The following is a 19,102-nucleotide window of genomic DNA, read 5'->3' on the forward strand; positions in this document are numbered from 1 at the left end:
TTTGCAACTTGATCCTAAAACAATAAATCAGTTGGTTAAGTACATTTAGATACCAACTGTCTTATGGATTCAAACATTTTCACACACCATTACTGGCAATAATATTACAAACCTTCATGGTGTCCAGTAGTGTAGGCCATTCATTACCATCAGGATGGGAAGGGCTGGGCGATGTCACTGATGCCTCCTCCTCAAAACAAAAACAAAGACTGTTACACAACCATAAACACATTTATTCACTTAATACAATTAAAGCTACTAACTGTTTTATGTATCAAAATCTGTTACAACCATGTTACAATGCGTTACCTTCCCAGGGTGCTCCAGTGGCTGATCCGATGAAGGTATCCTGACCTCCTTCAGAGCCACTGTTGTAAGACTGGCAGACGATGGACCAGGAAGTTCCATTGGTGTAGTAGCCTTGTCCTATAAACAATTTAAGATCATTAACCACTTAACACATAACTATATACAATCAGAAAAGGCTGCATGTCTCTGACTAGAGTAACTGTACAAAAACATTTCAAAAGGAGTAAAAGCCCACCTGCTGCAAAAGCGCTGTCCTCTTGGTAGCAAACTGATGGTGGCGATGTTCTTTCACTGCCTTCTAACAGATAGAAAAACAATATAAACAATGTTGCTTTTTAGTAATACACAATGTGTTTGACAATGTAACGTCAACCTTAACCAAAAGGAAAAACAAATACAGTATTGAACTAACCTTTGGGCCCTTTGGACCAGGTGGAGACACAGGGGCTGGGATGTGAATGGTGCAATCGCCCAAAGTTTGAAGAAGCTCCTTACTAAACCACACAGGATTTAGCACAATGGAACATTCCACCATGTCCTCCTGACAAGGACAAAAAAAACAGTCAAAGTTTGGGTTACACATTTTGTTACCTAAGATCAAATTTGAGAAGAAAAAAAAACAAAAAAAACAAACACACATTACAAAAATATATACAATATATAACAAAAAATGACTAACCTCAGTTTGAACCAGTTTCTTTGTGGGTGAAACACAAGACTTGTCAGCTGGCTGGAACCTCTACAAATACAAAAATAATTTAAAAACTTGTGGTAAATTTATAATAAATACTGAAAAATATGTTTAACAACATAAACACTGAGAAAAGTATGAAAATCAGAAGAAAATAAAATATATTAGCAAACATTTTATTACCTTTCTGCCTAGTCCAACAACTGTCCAGCCATCTTCTGAGGGTTGTGATGCAGCAACCCTGGGGGACGACCTTTGAGGGACCCTTCGACGGACCATTGGCACTTGATTTGGCTTCAACACAAAAACCTGGAGATAGGACGCCATAAACAGAGAATGCACCAAGATTGGGTTATTAAATTTCCCAAGATCACATTTAAGTCAAATCTAATAATTTACAGTATATTACAAAAATATATTCACTATATAACAAAAATCAACCAACCTCCTCCTGCTGAACGTGCCTCTTCTTGGCAGGAACACCAGACTTGACAGCTGGCCGAGACTTCTGCAAATATAAATATATTTAGTAACAACAAACACCGGGAAATTTATGAAAATACTACAAAAAAACATTAGCACTGTATTACCTTCCTGCCTGGTCCAACAACTCTCCAGCCAACTGGTGCTGGATCTTGCCTTGGCTCCAAAAACTGGACATAGCAGGCCATGTAGAGAGCATTCACCAGGATTGGCATTCCATGGTTGTCGCTGAGATGAATCTAAATACATGAAGAATCACTTTAGACAACAGTTTCTACAATAAACTTGCATCGGTCTAATTTAACTTGTTAAACCCACTACAGGAAACTGAACATCACACTTATACATATACCATAAATTAGCTGATCAAACTAACCCCATCTTTGCTCCACAGCTTGAGGTTGTTTAACGGGAACCTCTCATCAACAGGGTAGCAGTGAATACCTTAGAAATGAAGAATAGAACAATAATTAGGCATTTATTTAAAATGTCTGCTTAAAATGCATATCATCCTGTAAACCTGCACACAAATACACTATTTGACTTCACATACCCAACAGAGCTGCAACACGATGGTACTCCTCCCGATAATGCCGTTGTACGTCCAGGTCAATGTTCAAACGCGGCGGGAAGTCGACAACAAAGACCTTAACATAAACAATAGAGTTAAGACTTGTACAACACATACAAGAATGGTATTACAGAAATTATATAAAAAAAAAAAAATCATACAACAAAAAGAGCTTACCTTAGTACAAATGTTGATGGTGCTGTCCAGTAGTTTCCGGAAATCCACCGCCGCTTCACTGATGGTTTGGTTAGCAGTGAGGTTGTTGCTAGGTGCCAAGAGACAGATAGCATCTGGGATCCGGGTGATAAAAGCGTTGTCCAACTCGGCCCTCAGGTCTGCAGCAGTGCCCCCAGGCGTAGACATGAAGCCAAACGACAGCGGAATGTCCTGTGACTTTGGCATGGGAACAACCCCGTCGACTATAGCCCGCAGATGAGAATCGCCAACAATCAGAATGAACTGTAACAAGAGAAAGATTTGGTCAAACACACACAACTACATTTCTCAACACATATAGAACGTTTTAATGAACTTAAAAATACCTTCTTGTCTGGGACCTCTGGAGGAATGATGAACTTGTGTTGTTTTCCTGTAACCTTTGACCGTGTCCATTCGTTGACTCGGTGACGAACCCCCGTACCACAACCTAGTAACGAAAAACAATAAGAAAATTAACATTTAATTTACCTTTATAAAGCAGCGATTGAAAAAAATTAAATAAAACATTTTATACCCTGGCAACACACATGTATACTTACATGGTTCACATGCGCCACCACGTGGCACCAGAATCACTTCAGGAGTGGGAAGCTGAGGAGTGTTCCGCTTTGCGTACTTCAACTTGCCAGCCAAAGACCGACGATAACCTTTTCCTCTAGGCATCTACAGAAATGCAAATACATCAAAAGATTAGATCTATATCACAATAACCGAATTCAAACAAGAGAGACCAAGCAAACATGCAAAGAGACACAGAAACAAAGCCACACACACACACACAAATTATTATTATTTTGTCTTAAATCCACCAGCCATTTCTATATTATACCAACATTTGCAGCATCCTGGCTACAGTATCTCACAAAAGTGTAAATGGAAAGTATTAACTGTACAGCTTGTTTAACAGTGTAAATGTGCTGTCCACTCAAAATAACTCAACACAGCCATTAATGTCTAAACCGCTGGCAACTGAAGTCAGTACACCCCTATGTTAAATTCCCATAGAGACAGGCAGACTTTTATTTTTAAAGGCCAGTTATTTCATGGATCCAGAATACTATGCATCCTGATAAAGTTCCCTTGGCCTTTGGAATTAAAATACCCCCACATCATCACATACCCTTCACCATACCCCCACATCATCACATAACCTTCACCATACCCCCACATCATCACATACCCTTCACCATACCCCCACATCATCACATACCCTTCACCATACCCCACATCATCACATACCCTTCACCATACCTAGAGATTGGCATGGGGTATTTTCCATAAAATCATCTCTTAATGCGAATCAAACCAGTTATTAGGCTAACTGAAATAAAACCATGCCAATCTCTAGGTTTTGCCAGCGGTTTAGACATTAATGGCTGTGTGTTGAGTTATTTTGAGGGGACAGCACATTTACTGTTATACAAGCTGGACACTTAATAATTTACACTGTAGCAAAGTGTAATTTCTTCAGTGTTGTCCCATTAAAAGATATAATGAAATATTTACTAAAATGTGAGGGGTGTACTCACTTTTATGAGATACTGTACATATAGCAACACTGCCACACACAGAGACACACAGAGACACACATAACACGCACAAACAGCTACACATGACCAAACACACAAAAAGAGACATTGACAAACATAACCACACACAAAGAAAAGTCCGTTCATTCGCAGATCGGAGATTTTTGACTGGGAAAATGGCGGATAGTGTAAACAACTGCTAACGAGAGTTGCTGAAAACCTTTTTTAGTAGCTAAACTCTGGGTACACAACCAATGTTGTCAATGCTTTGGTTAAGGTGTAGAGCCCCTGGTGAAAGTCTCATGTTGTGTCGAGCCTTCTTAGGGTTTTAAAAATAGATATTTTGAGGCTAGCATCAAAGTGCCCCTAGCTCTCCCATTCAAAAGGCCATTTGACCCAAAAACGAAGATACGGTAAATCTTAAAAGTGGCGATTCCGTCCTAAATATGCTTTTAAACGAAAGTTTGACTCCTGTACATTCAAATAAAGACCCTAGGTTGCATTTTGGCGAGAGTTACGCTTTAACATATACAAAAGGAACCAAATTAAAACATGCTATAGCTAGCTAGCTAACGTTAGCGTGATAAGAGGTAACAATGGACCTCATGTTAACTAGGTAACTTTCAAGTCCGGTAACACAACCAACGCATTTACAATTAAAAGTAAACTTACCTTAGTAAGACAAGTAGTTAAACTTATAGAAAAGCTCTGTAGTTCTGTGAAAAAAATCCACTGTAACCGACAAATACTGTAGATCTCAAAACCCACGTCTGGACACTACCGTGTTTCAACAGTGAGTATCGCTGAAAGGCGAAGTCACGTTATAACAACATCACGGTCGTGACGTAATTCCATTTCCGGGACAGAAAACACGACTTGTTTTTGTAGTAACGATTTTAAACCTCTTAACGTTCACTGTGCCGTCTACGGTACAGCTTGTGGCTGTGGCGTTACTGTAACCTTCATTCATAAACGTTTTTATAACTTTAAAGCATTAAATCTTCAAAATATACAGCCATGCCACACATAAATTGAAAGCTTAGTGGCTCATGATTCCATTAAGCCCACACAGAAAGCATAAGATGATTTATAGCAGTTATACACAAAGCATAAGATGATTTATAGCAGTTACACAACTGCTACAAAGTTATAGAAAATTAAATAATACAGCGTAAACAGCGCAGCCCGTGTGTAGTGCCACCTTACCTGTTTCCTTGTCCCTTTAGCCACTGCAGGGATTTTTTGCCCAAAACTTTTTTTTCTTAAATCCCCAAGAGTCCAAGGAAATGGAATATCCAAGCCATTATATCCAAAACGAGCTGTTCGCCTCACAATCTTGACGTTTCTGGCCGAATCACAACGGAAAATCGCTAAACTGTTTTCATTTCCGTATTTGTATTGCTTCCTCGCGTCTCTCCTGAGGCTCCTAGCAACTTGATGTGGGCGTCACTCTATTCTCTGACTTCTAAGGTTTCCATAGAGACCTGGTATAAGCCAATCGGTGCAGGTTTGCCTGTGATACACCAATAAGAAAGCTGAAGACTCCTCTGACGGGATGTGAGCACCACGTGTACTCGAGTGACATTTGCTAGGACCAGTTAGATTTAAATGCTCTAAGACCCGTCTACATTTTTAGCCAATGAGCAGACAAGTCGATAGAGACCACATTTGCCAGTGAAATTTTAACCCTGTAATGGCTGGAGCTGTGTCAAAGCAAAAACAGGGCCTCATATAATCATTTCACACCCTGTGCAATGTATAATTACTTATTTCTATATATTTATGTATATAGTTATTTCAAGTATGTGTATGATTGATGTGGGTGTGTTTATGTATTTGAGAAGTGTTTTATTTTGTACTTTATTGGCTTTTTTCTTTGCACTTTTCAAATGGAAATCAGAAAAACGTATATGTAGAAAAAAATTCATATATTTTTAAAAAGGAGTTCCACAGGATTGTTGGTGAATGATGTAAACCCTTTGAAATAAAAGATTATGAATTATAATTCAGTTAATGATGGTGCAAAGCCTCAGTGGGATTAGTAGGCGTAGTACTTTTTCGCCCGCAGTGTTGCACCTAAATGAAAAGGATTAAAGGTTCAATACCATTTCACCAGTAATATTAGGCTATACTTATGATTAAATATGATACACCATATTGGAATATTTACTCTAGCAGCAATTTTCTCCCACACAAATGGGAGCCAGCAGGACAGTTACAGAATGGCAACAACAAATGAAAGAACTGACCAGTCTGGCGCATACTTCGCCCCCCTAATGGCCGATCTTCGCCAAATTTGGTACAGCGCCTCAGAGCCTCATGCCGAACGAGCACCATAAGTTTCGTGGTGATTGCTTTTACTGTGGCAGAGATATTGCATATGCAATTTTCCCATTTAAATGCAATGAGTTATTGGCCAAAACAAATAAACGTTGCTTATAGCGCCCCCTAATGGCTGATCTTCGCCAAATTTGGTACAGCGCCTCAGAGCCTCATGCCGAACGAGCACCATAAGTTTCGTGGTGATTGCTTTTACCGTGGCAGAGATATTGCATATGCAAATTTCCCATTTAAATGCATTGAGTCATTGGCCAACACAAATAAACGTTGCTTATAGCGCCCCCTAAAGGCCGATCTTCGCCAAATTTGGTACAGAGCATCATAGTGGCATGTTGAACAAGGATCCCAAGTTCCTTGCTGATAACTTTTAATTTGGCTGAGATATGGCAAAGTCGGTGTTTTCATAGTTAGCTACACAAATTTGTTCGTGCGTAATATGTGCAATTTTTATGCTATAAAAATTCTTTTTATTGACTTTTTGTCAAGTCCATCTGGAGATGCTACGGTCCAAGTTTCGTGCAGATCGGTCGCACGGTCTAGGAGGAGTTCGAAAAAGTAGGTTTTTGATAAATCGCGATTTTTCACGCATAAAAGTCTAGGCGGAAATGGGCGTGGCCTATATCACGTGATTCAGTTGGATCCAGGGAACGTGTGGATATGTGTATTTTTAATGTGTGATGTACGGTTTGGGAGTTATAGGGCCAAACGTGTATCTCTGCTATAGCACCACCTAGTGGTGGAAGTTTTTTTGTCTGAGGTCCTTGCAGAGTTTTGGACCAGTCCTGAAAATGGCAACCCCCCACCATGTACGGTTTAGGCTGTAGTCTGAGTTTTAGGCGGAGAAGAATAATAAAAATCAGTAGAAAAACAATAGGGTTCTACAGCCCTGCTGTATGAACGGCATAGCTTTGCTATTGCCCTTTCTTACAGACTCGGGCTTGGACCCCTAACAATGATGAAGAGGAGGAAAAATCAGTAGAAAAACAATAGGGTTCTACAGCCCTGCTGTATGAACGGCATAGCTTTGCTATTGCCCGTTCTTACAGACTCGGGCTTGGACCCCTAATAATAAAAATCTTTAGAAAAACAATAGGGTTCTACAGCCCTGCTGTATGAACGGCATAGCTTTGCTAATAATAATTAATTTAATTTGCTAATTAATTAAAAAAATGAAAACAGCGCCATCTAAAGGCCGATTGACGCTATATTTGGCACACAGCCTCATTGGCACATCAGGAACAACTGTTCTAAGTTTTGTGTCCATTGGAATAGCCGTTGGCAAGAGACATCCGTTCCTGTTTCCACACCCACCTACAGGAAGTTGGTCCTCTGTAACTTGCGCATTGTGTTAGCTATCAATATTCTTTTGATAAATGTTTGTCACGAGGGTCATCCGAGTCTATATGCAAGTTTTCGTGCCGATCAGACTCACGCCCCAGGAGTAGTTAGACAGAGTAGGCTTCCCATATATCAATATTTTGCTGATTAATTAAAAAAAATTAAAACAGCGTCATCTAATGGCCAATTGATGCCGAGTTTGGCACAGATGCTAAACCGGCCATGATGAACAACCTTGTCAGTTTTCGGGGCAATCGGAATAATTGTTGCCAAGATAATGCAACTTCCTGTTTAGACAGAAAGTTGCTGTAACTTGCACATTTTTTCAACTATCAAAATTCTCTGGATAACTTTTCGTCATGAGGGTCAACAGATACTACCTGCAAAGATTCAAGAAGATTGAAATCACGGCCTAGGACGAGTTCGAAAGAATGTAAAACACCTGAAAAATGCATAATTAAAAATGGCCGCCTTCCGGTTGGGCGGAGCTAATGAAGGTAAATGGGAAATATGTTCGCAATGATTAGAGCAATATGGGTATTAAATCTGGTGAAGATCGGAGCAACTATGTCCAAGTTAAGGCCTTTCATGCATTAGGGGGCGCTATGCAGCCCACTTACAGGTAAGGGCCAAATCGCTGTACAGTCTCGCAAAGATCCCAGGTGTTTATGTGGGAGCCAATTTTCGTGAGTTTTCGTATATATTGAGGCCGTCAAAAATGTGCCCAAGTGCTAAAACCAATTAGGGGGCGCTATAGAGCAACCATACCACTCCCAAGCCTAAATATGAATTCAGATGAAAGAGTTTACTATTGTGCACATGGCTGCAAAATCTTGAGAGTTTTCGTGCATCCTAAAGTCCTCAAACAAATGTTCGTAAAATGAAGATTTTTACACGAAAACCAATATTTCGGACATTTTAGAATTTTGAAATTTTTTCTAAAAATAGCACCATGGAATTGAAGATGAGACCTATGTTCCCTCAAAAGTTGGTATATTAACTTATTACTTTTGTCCAATTTAAGGCGCACGTTAGGGGGCGCTATGGAGCCCCCTGGCAACGCCCGAGCCCAATCACTACAGAACTTTGCAATTTTCACCAGTTGTGACATGTGTGCAAATTTTTGTGAGTTTTCGTGCATGCAAAAATGCAACGAGGAATTGGTAAAAATAATAATAATAATCTTATGAAAAACAATAGGTTCCTTCGCACTTTCAGTGCAAGGCACCGTTGGGCCTTGCACTTTCGTGCTCGGGCCCTAATTATACAATACTTGAAAAAGTGCCAAACACAATAACTATTTTTTTAAAACCTGAGATCCAAAACACATTCTTGTGCAGTATAATTTCATTGGTTTACAGTTTACTGTAAAATAACTAATCAGCAGTGCAGAATAGAGATACCTGAAAAATAAAATGTTAAAGACAAATGATATGTGCAAATGATAGTACAATCAAGGCACTGCAGGCTGTCAAATAATTATTTACAAATATTAAGCTACAGTGGAAATCAGGATCTTTTTGACATGTAAACTTCTATGTTCAATCAGCATCCTCGTGGATGATTTCCCCCTGCATGTTTACAAGGGCTGCACAGATTCTGAGGATTTTGTCCATTTTGTGTTCCAAGTTGATGGGTACAGTCTGGGAGATTATTTTGAACACTTTGAGCCTCCTGATAACTCTTTCCACATGTATGCGCACATTTGAAATCCTCCTTGTGGCAGTTACATCCTCATCAGACAACTGCCCTCCTTTATGAGTGAACGCTGGTAGAACAAGGTTAACCTTTCTCTCAAACAGCAGATCTCTGATGGTAAAGCCTCTGTCTGCCATCACTTCATCGCCGGGACGAAGATACTCCAGGAAGCCAGACTCCTGAGTGATGAACTTGACACTACACCTGCCTCCATAAGCAGGAGAAATGAACATAATAAGCCCACACGGGGCAATAGCAACTAAATACTTTATAGTATTGCTGGAATAATAATGGCTGTATGACTCGCCTCTGGAGTCAAGGTTGTGTGGTTTCTGCAGGGTGGTCTCAGTGCAGTCAATGATGCACTGAGGCATTGTGCTCCGGATTGTTTCCCGTGGCAGCCAAGAAATGTAGATTCTCATGTGCTCCTCCATTGTGTCTATCCAGTAGGAGAGGATCCTGCTCACCAACCCCTGGGACACAGCAAAGCGTTCTGCAAGATCACCCTGGAGTAGATTCAACTTAAGTTTCATCATGGTCATCAATATTTGATCCATTACGTGCATCTTAAAATTTGCTTTATAGAACTGTTTCAGATATTTAACATGATCAAAAAAGGCACTGAGAGAAAGTGTCATTCTTCAGGATGGCATGGGCAAGGGGTTCTTCTCCACCACATTGTGTTTCTCTGTCGCCATACATGATTCTTCTTTTGTCCTAATATGTAGGTGTGATCCATCAGTGCCTGAACCTCCCACTGAGTGTCAGCATCGTTATGCGTAGGTGACTCTGACTGTGGAACGGCCTGGTCAGCTTCCTCAACACAGTGGCTGTCATCTGCCAAACACAAGACCACATAAGCCCACAACCAGTTTAGCAAACAACATAAAGCATACCTAGACTACTTACAACTATGTTAACACCAAGCTAATAGAGCAACACCTGTATTAGGCTCATTAAAATAATCATATTGCATTACATTGCTTCCAATTTTTACAAATGCCCCGGACTAGCAGGGATGAAAAAAATACAGATATATCAATAAATATACAGAGAGAACAAACTTAAAAGATAGTTGGCTTTATGTGAGAGCATACAGGTGAAACTCGAAATATAAGAATATGGTGCAAAAGTTCATTTTATTTTAGGTGAAACTAATATATTATATAATGCATGTAATGAGTCTATATAATATATTAGTTTCACCTTTTAAGTTTAATTACTGAAATAAATGAACGTTTGCACCATAGTCAATAATTAAACATCCGTTAACTTACCTGTGTCTGCTAACCTCCTGACACGTCTCCTTGGAGTTTTTATTGGGACTTCGTAGCCCAGCCACTTTTCTGGTATCGGGTGGTCTTCTGTAGGTCTTGTGTTCACGAAATGAAAAGAACAAACATACGGTCGCTTCGGTGGTTTCTTCAAATTTAAAGCTTTTAACCACAGGCGAAGGGATTCCTCATTCTTCGGCGGCGGGTAAAGGTCGAAGGGCGCATCGCATCCACATTCAGCTCTCGTACGCGTTCGGTGATTAAAACACTCCTGCTCCAAGTAAATTTTTCTTTTGTACCAGTTATTACGACACCCTCTAACTGCACAAACAATCCCGGTCTTCCTCGAAGCCATAACGATTTGTTAACTTAGTTGTTACGAAGGATTAACCGCTACGGTGAAAAGTGAGTTTAGCTAGCCAGTGAGCTGAAGTGCTTGACCGGAAGTCTCGCACAAAAATCCGTCAACTGGCTGCGTCCGTATTTCCGTTAAAAATAAGGTGAATACAATGACAATAGTGACAAGTCCATAGCAACCAGTGTTGAATTAGTTATATCCCAGCGTCCTTTGCTAAATGGTCTCAATGTTTTATCGTTTTATTTCATATGAATACTAGTTTACTAGAGGAGTAACTTAGTATCTGAAGTAATGCAGTAATGCAGGAAGTGTGCATTTAGTTTCCATGCTTATTGTGTTTCCACAACAATGTTAGTAAGTAAATCTATTGAAATGGCCACCACACCATAACAGAGGAGTGGGATGTGTAAGATGAGAATGCAGAGGTTAACTCCTGTACATCATGGCTGTAAAAATCAAATGGTATCTGTACTTCTTTGCTAAGTGCAAACTTGCACGTGAGGGGAGGGTCATGTCTTTTTTTCAAATCATTTTGGAGGGTCATAGGAAAATTATTACTGACGAGGGGAGGTTCACGTCTTTTTAGGTTAGAGGCCACAAAACTCCTCCGGTGACCCCTTAATTAAATAACGAACAGTCCCTAAGTAGATATTTTGACATACTAAATCAATTTTTTGAGATAGTAAGTTATTATTGTGAGATACATTGTTATCATTTTGGGATAATAAGTCAGTATTTTGAGATACTAATCTAATATTTTGAGATACTAAGTACATTTTTTGAGATACTAATCTAATATTTTGAGATACTAACTCATTATTTTGAGGTACTGAGTAAATATTTTGAGATAGTAAGTTATTATTATGAGATACATTATTATTTTGGGATAGTAAGTCAATATTTTGAGATACTAAGTCAGTTTTTTGAGATAGTAAGTTATTATTGTGAGATATTGTTATTATTTTGGGATACTAAGTCAATATTTTGAGATGCTAAGTCAATCTTTTCACATATGTCAATATTTTCATATACTAACTCATTATTTTGAGATACTAAGTCAATATTTTGAGATACAAAGTCAATATTTTGAGATGCTAAATCAATCTTTTCTGTCAGGGTTTGCTGAGGGATTGACTGAGCTTGGACCCAAATGCAGGTAAAAAGGAGTTTATTAAACAAAAACTTACAACTGAGAGTGTCCAGAGGTTGGCAGGCAGGGCAACACAAAATAATCCAAAAGACAGGAAGACCAGAGGCCTGGGGCCTGTTTCACAAAACCAAGATAAGGGATTAAGCCGGGGATTTCCCCGTTATCCTGGATGAATTTAGCCTTGACTCGGTTTCACGAAAGCGGAGGCACATAAATCACCATGGAGATTTATTCTGTGCAGCTAGCCTGCTCCCGACCAGGCAAACAGCCAGGATTTATTTAATCCTGGAGCCTTTTCTATCACCCAGCAGTGGTTTTACCCTATTGTTATCAGCCTGGATTAAAATACAACAGGTGCATATTGCTGTTCATTTAAGTACTGTTATTATTTAAAGTTGGGACCATAATTCTTTTTAATAGTTATTCATGTGACAGTCATTGTTACTGTTATATTGCTGTATGAAGACTGATGTTCATATTGTTTTTAGAAGTTTGATGAATATATTATGGCAGTTGTTGAGATAATTAGAAAAGGCTGATAAAATGTCAAATGTGTTTTAAATGAAGTCTATTACTAAGTGCAATACATACAATGCTGTACATTTCTATAGTTGACCAATGCACCTTGAATTATTTTAGTTGATTTTTTTTATTTTTTATTCTTTAACAATAAGGATCATGTTTGTTCCGCTTCCATGTGCATTGTATTTGGCATTCTTAGCACACAAATTGTGTTGTCCAGTAAACTGGGACTATAATTTGGGAGGATTGTACAATTTAAAGAACATATCCTAATTGTACAATCCTCCCAAATTATAGTCTTAGTTCACTGGACCAGTAACTATCTAGTGATGTAGGCTATTCATGTAACAACAGGGAGAGGACACCCCAATGGTTTTTTACCTTATATTTTGCTGGGGGGGAAATAACTGATGAATATACTCTGTTCCATTCATGTTTACAGTGTGCATGGAATTTATCACTTCATTATCTTTATAGTTTCTAGATTTTAGAGTCCAATTTTTTCAGTGTCTTTATTTTCTATGTCCACAAGGGAGCAAGGCATATAATATGTAGAGAAGGAAACTCGTCCTCTATAAAAAATAAAAAATAAAAAAACGTGAGAAAAAGCATGGCAGATAATAGCGGACAGACTGAATGATAGTCTAAAAATATACATTTATGAACTACTGCTCTTAACTGAAACCATTCAATGAGTCACTGTCATTTTGCAAAAACGAACAGTTGTACACTTTGCATTAAAACCAAGCAGTGGAAGTTAATATGACTTAGGACATTTATATTTTAGCCCATGAGAGAGAGGGAGGAACAGAGTGAAAGAGATATTTACGCATCATACTCTAGCGTTGTAGAAAATTGATCTTCATGGTAAATTTCCTGAGTAACATTATCTTCTGCTTACTTTTAAGGCAAAGAGTACAACTGTTAATTTGTGCAAATGATTAGTAGCCTAATCCTTGAATGGAATGATTATGACGGTTTCAATTCAGAGCAGTGGTCATAAAAGGGGGCAGTGATCACGCCGTGTGTCCAATCGCAAACATGGACAAAACAAGAGCTGCATATTTCACCCAGGAGGAGCAGACCATTATCATACAAACTTATCAGCAATTTAAACACATTATACAGGCTAAAAGCAACACAGTCGCTGCTGCCAAAGCAAGGAGGGAAAGCTGGCAGAAAATAGACGCTGTAAATGCGTAAGTTACATGACTTATTGATATAACTGTCACAGGAGAAATATGTGACCATAATTACACTTGTGCATTCCATAACGTTTAACTGATGTTGCTGTATTAATTTAGTTGCAACCCTGGCAGTGGCAAGCGATCGTGGGAGCAAATAAAAATAAAATATAAAAACATAATTCAAACCAGTAAGTAGCAGTAGCAATACTTGCACATATTTTAAGGCCAACAAGTACAAGGCTGAATTGTGGGATCAGTCCCTTTTGTAGGATATTGGTATACAAAGGGCCATAGAACAATGAAATTGCGTGCAGCCAACAGGAAGAAAAATGAGGCAACGAAGACTGGAGGGGGCCCTCCTCCACAGGACTTCACTCCTGCTGAGGAGCTGGCCCTCTCCAGCAATCGGGGTTGGCCCCTGATGGAAGGTGTGGAAGGGGGCATTTCTTCTGACCCTGGTGGCATCAGCTCACAGACCCAGATACAGGGTATGTGTCAAGTAATCTACGTGACCATGTTCATTCAACAATTCTTTATGAATATTGTAGGAGTGAAATGTATTACTGTGCTCTGCAGTGACAGGAGATACAGTGGTGTTGCTGCCACCACCCACTGTCGTCCCACTGTTACAGAGGTAACAGTGAAACTAATAGTCATACACCAGTAGGTATGCCATATGTGATTGCTGAATATTGATCAAATAGGCCTTTTATTTCCTCAGGTGGAGGTCCTAGATGATCAGGACACTGTGTCTGCCTGCTCAGAGAGCGTTTTGGAGGTACACTTTTGAGTTGTTTTACCACTTGCAACACAGATGGTGAGACTGTGTGAATGTGTGACTGTGATTGAAGTGTCTGTAATGACTTGCTAATGGTGGTGGTCTGAACATGAGACACAAGTCCTTAAAGTGCTCATTTCAAATATGACTCAATTGATTAAATTGCTATGGTGTTAAACTCAGGCCTCCACTTCAAGGCCGAGACAAAGACACGTGGTAAGCAATGGACCTTAAAACACAGTAGTCAAATGGACACCTTCCACTTCCTCCAAGTGTGCCTTGCAAAGGGACAATGTTCTTTTATTTGTTTCAGGTTGGAGCAGACAATGTGAGGGCACTATATAAGAGAACTCTGGAGCTCGACATCGAGTACAAGAGGCTTTTAATTAAAAAAACAAGGCTGGAGATCGAAAAACTTGAATATGAGAAGAAGGTAGTACATGACTGTATGTATGAATGACTGAACTTACAGTTACACTGACATTCTTTTTCTGTGTTCCTAGGAAAGGGACAACGCATGAGATATGGATTTTCTTTTTTTCCACGTTTGTCTTTTAACAATTTTTTTTTGTGGCTTTTCCCAAAGGTTTTTGTTGTGACTTTGAGTTTTTTGTGGGGATTCACCATTGTTTTTTCTTTCAATGTCCTATTTATTGTGTTTTGAAACAGTTTAAAAGTGAATAAAACATCCAACTTCAATGAAAGTAGTGAAATGATCATTTATTTCACTTGTGAACAGCATTGTACGGTACCATACATGTTGTTATTTTCTTTGAAATATTGTGGTTGAAAGAAACCCAAATTACTGATATGGAAATGATTTAGAAAATGGGTCAAATCGACCCAAGAACAACAGAAGGGGTGAAGGGGGAGACACCCCAGTGAATAGGGATAACATATCAACATGAAACCTCCCCGGTTGATAACTAATATTAGGTCAACTATTGTTTTCATTACTAGTTTCCTGTAAATGTATGTTTGAATGAGTAAATTATGAATTAAGGTGTAAAATATGATTACATTTGCATACATTTCCAGGGTGGAAATCAGAACATTGGAATGAGACTGAATGACAATCCTTGTTTCATTTTGTCAACATATTAGAATCCTAAGTTTTTACACTGGGCACTTTGAATATCTCCTTTTTACCATTCCATTAATCAGAATATGGTGGCAACAGCCATTAAAGAAAATCCGTATAGCTCAAATGCTATGGAACCAAAATAGCCCAACTGAATTGTAAAAAAAAGAAAATGTTGTAGTCTCCCCTTAAACAAAAAACTGCTCTGTAATTGCCTCTCTCATGGCCCTGCCAGTAGGGTAGTCAATGGTGATGGGGTCTACCACATCTGGGGGTTGCTGGCTGACAGGTGGGGCTCTCTCCTTTCGTATTGTGGCCACATTGTGGAGCACGACACAGGCTGTCACAATTTGACAAGCCTGGTCCGGGGCCACTCAAAGGCCACGTAGGCAGTTGAAGCGTGCTTTCAGAATGCCAAAGGTCATTTCGATCCTCACCCTTGTTCTGGTAAGGGCCACATTAAAAGCATTCTGTGGCCCTGTTTGGGTCAGAATAGGGGGTCATCAGAAAGGGCTGGCAGGCGTACCCTGGGTCTCCTACCAGCAATCCACTGAAGAGCCCTGAAGATGAAAAGTGATATTAGCATTATCATTTGGTCATATCATATGACCAAACGTGTAGCCTGTTCTTTATGATTTACCTGAACGTTGATGCTGTGGGATGATTTTCGATTAACAAAATCGCCTTCATTCACCCCAAGCGGTGCAGAAATGGGGATATGGGTGCAGTCGATGGCACCAATTACCCTCGGGAAGCCTAATGAGTATGATTAATTTCATATGCAACGGCGAACATCATGGTGCCTACATTATTTATAGATGAAGTTTACATTTAAGTGAATATTTACCTGCTATTTCGTAAAAGCCCTTTTTTATTGTCTGCGTGGGCAAGTGCCCTGGGAACACTACAAACGCATTTAAGTGTGCTGTTAAAGCACGCACCACCTTGCGGATAGTGCGGTAGACGGTGTTCTTGCTGAGGTTCTCCGCATCACCCACACTGTACATGAATGTACCCGTTGCAAAATAGCGTAGCGCTAAGCATACAGTCTGTGGGATTGTGAGTGCACAACATGCATTGGCAACATGCGGCTCAAGAAGCCGACAAAGGAACGTAATTCCCCTCCGCGGAGAATCTATATCTTTCATACAGATAGTCATCAGGGAATGACAACGGGTTTTGTCGATCTCTAAATGTTCTGGCTCGTCTGAGCGCACCTCTCACTATACGCGCACCAAGCTCCACAGGATCTTCTAAGAATGGTGACGCCATTGTGATCAAGAATGAATGAGTCAGTGGGCGGTGCTTTTATACCGGTTGATCTCTGATCTCCAACTTAACCTGCTCCCGACCAGGTTAGGCGTTCAGCATAAGTTACCACGGCGATTGAACCCGATCACAAGTGATCCACCTTCGTAGTACAGAAAACCCTGGGTTGAGCCTGAAGTTAGCTCGTTAACGCCAAATCTCGCTTCGTAGTACAGGCCTCTGGTGAGGTGTTCAGCAAGAGTTACCACGGCGATTGAACCCGATAACAACTAATCCACCTTCGTAGTACAGAAAACCCTGGGTTGAACCTGAAGTTAGCTCGTTAACGCCAAATCTCACTTCGTAGTACAGGCCTCTGGAGGCAAACCCACCAGAGACAACACGACATGAATCACCACACAGAACAGAAGTAATGCTCCCACAAGACACAAAGGAAAACACAGAGACTAAATACACAGAGTAAATGAGGAAACGAGCAACAGGTGACACTAGGGCTGGGAAACAGGTGAAACACATTAGGGCTGGGCAGAACAATTAAAAAAGGCGGGAAACAAACAAAGACAGGAAGAAAAACCAGACAAGACAAGACAGAAAACCAGACTATCAAAATAAAACAGGAAACCGAGCAAAACAGAAAAACAAGACTACCACAATAAGACAGAACACGGAACAAAATACCAAAACCATGACACTTTTCACATATATCTCAATTTTTTTATATACTAACTCATTTTGAGATACTAAGTCAATATTTTGAGATGCTAAGTCAATCTTTTGAGATACTAAGTCAATATTTTCATAAACTAACTCATTATTTTGAGATACTATGTCAATATTTTGAGATACTAATTCAATATTTTGAGATACTAATTCATTATTCTGAGATACTAAGTCAATATTTTGAGATACTAACTCATTATTTTGAGATACTAAGTAACTATTTTAAGATACCTTCTTATTATTTTGAGATACTAATTCAATATTTTGAAATACTAATTCATTATTCTGAGATACTAAGTCAATATTTTGAGATACCAAGTCACAAAGACAAAAGCACAAATGGAATGTGTACTGTTATATTATAAAATCACTGATAACAGACAGGTATTTGCAATATATTATAGTAGTATAGTATACAATTTACTTATTCTTACAATTTATTTATTCAACTTGTACAATATACATATTCTTACTATTTTCTAATATAACTGTGCAATTGCTTTGCTTTTGCTTATTCCTAGTAATGACAATACCACTGATAACAGACAGGTGTTTGCAATATATTATAGAACTGTACAATCAGAATCAGAATCAGATTTATTGGACAAGGAATTTGACTTTGCTAGGTGTTAACTCTCTATGCATTCAACAAATAGACACGTAGTAGTAACATACTGTACAATAGAGACAACAATATACATATAGGCACATATCAACATAATATACAAAAATACAAATACACAAATAAGACATAATATCAAGACAAGAACACATGGAGATGCATATTCTTACAATTTACTTATTCAACTTTACTTGTACAATATACATATTCTTACTTTTTCCTAATAGAACTGTGCAATTGTTTTTTTTTTATTCCTAGTAATGACAATACGAAGTATTACTAGAAATCATATTATTAGACTCTGTCTCTTTGAAGCCCGTGTAACTTCCAGTGGGGGAGGGGTGTTCTTGTATGATCATGAATCATGAACGCTGGGGAGTGACGTGATCAGCTCGACAGAGATGGCAGCTTAGGGTTTTAGCTCCCGGCCTAACCTCGTCAAATAGTTGTTTTTTGTGGTTCCACCACTGATATTTTATCACTTTGTGCTCGACAGAGTCATTTGAAGCAGAATGGCAAACAAGAACAAAACTCAACGTGCTGACATGGACGCAATGGCAGATGCAGTGCTGGAGAGACAGAAGGGCTACCTTGAGTCGCTTTTTTCTTGGAGCGACGAGAAGCTAACTGCTATACATGCTCAGCTAGCATCCCTGACTGCTAGCCTCGACGCTAACAGATCTGATATGAACACTCTCAAAACAGCCGTGGAGAGCAATTGAAATACTCTCGACGGCTACGGCCAAACTTTCCAAGAGCTGCAGGTGAACCTGGCAGATATGGAGGACAGAAACCGTAGATGCAATATTCGCATTATCGGGCTAAAGGAAGGGCTAGAAGGCTCTAATGCTACTCAGTTTCTCTCGCGCTCTCTGCCCCAGTGGTTCCCGGAATTGTCAGATGTCCAGATCGAAATTATGAGAGCTCACCGAATCTACAGTGACAGCGCAAAGAGGAGCAACA

General features: G+C 39.4%; 1 protein-coding gene, 2 long non-coding RNA genes and 1 pseudogene across 3 annotated transcripts; 1 reads left to right on the forward strand and 3 right to left on the reverse strand.

The window, feature by feature from the left end:
- The first annotated feature begins 199 nt into the window (after nt 1–199).
- Nucleotides 200–14,963, forward strand: LOC118495820. The gene is made up of 3 exons (XR_004898266.1): nt 200–211; nt 9,517–9,520; nt 14,761–14,963. It is a non-coding gene; the product is annotated as an uncharacterized LOC118495820 (long non-coding RNA).
- On the reverse strand, nt 522–1,391 carry LOC116040703. Its single transcript, XR_004102740.2, has 3 exons — nt 1,184–1,391; nt 989–1,048; nt 522–850 (listed from the first exon to the last, which is right to left on the reverse strand). It is a non-coding gene; the product is annotated as an uncharacterized LOC116040703 (long non-coding RNA).
- Nucleotides 1,772–2,981, reverse strand: LOC116040694. Its single transcript, XM_031286258.2, has 4 exons — nt 2,813–2,981; nt 2,597–2,700; nt 2,232–2,513; nt 1,772–2,130 (listed from the first exon to the last, which is right to left on the reverse strand). Exons 1-4 carry the CDS (start codon nt 2,934–2,936, stop codon nt 2,029–2,031), a joined length of 612 nt encoding a protein of 203 aa, XP_031142118.1. The 5' UTR covers nt 2,937–2,981; the 3' UTR covers nt 1,772–2,028.
- A 624-nt stretch (nt 14,964–15,587) lies between the features above and the next one.
- LOC116040511 lies at nt 15,588–16,856 on the reverse strand (annotated as a pseudogene).
- Between the last annotated feature and the right edge of the window lie 2,246 nt (nt 16,857–19,102).

Source organism: Sander lucioperca, chromosome 9 (genome assembly GCF_008315115.2).
Source record: "Sander lucioperca isolate FBNREF2018 chromosome 9, SLUC_FBN_1.2, whole genome shotgun sequence".
In the NCBI taxonomy this organism is placed as follows: domain Eukaryota; kingdom Metazoa; phylum Chordata; class Actinopteri; order Perciformes; family Percidae; genus Sander; species Sander lucioperca.

Coding starts and splice junctions, on each gene's coding strand:
- LOC116040694 (XM_031286258.2), bottom strand. CDS start 2,936: ATGCCTAGAGGAAAAGGTTATCGTCGGTCTTTGGCTGGCAAGTTGAAG. Junction 2,514..2,596: donor CAGAGGTCCCAGACAAGAAG/GTATTTTTAAGT, acceptor CTCTTGTTACAG/TTCATTCTGATTGTTGGCGA. Junction 2,131..2,231: donor CCATCAACATTTGTACTAAG/GTAAGCTCTTTT, acceptor GTTTATGTTAAG/GTCTTTGTTGTCGACTTCCC.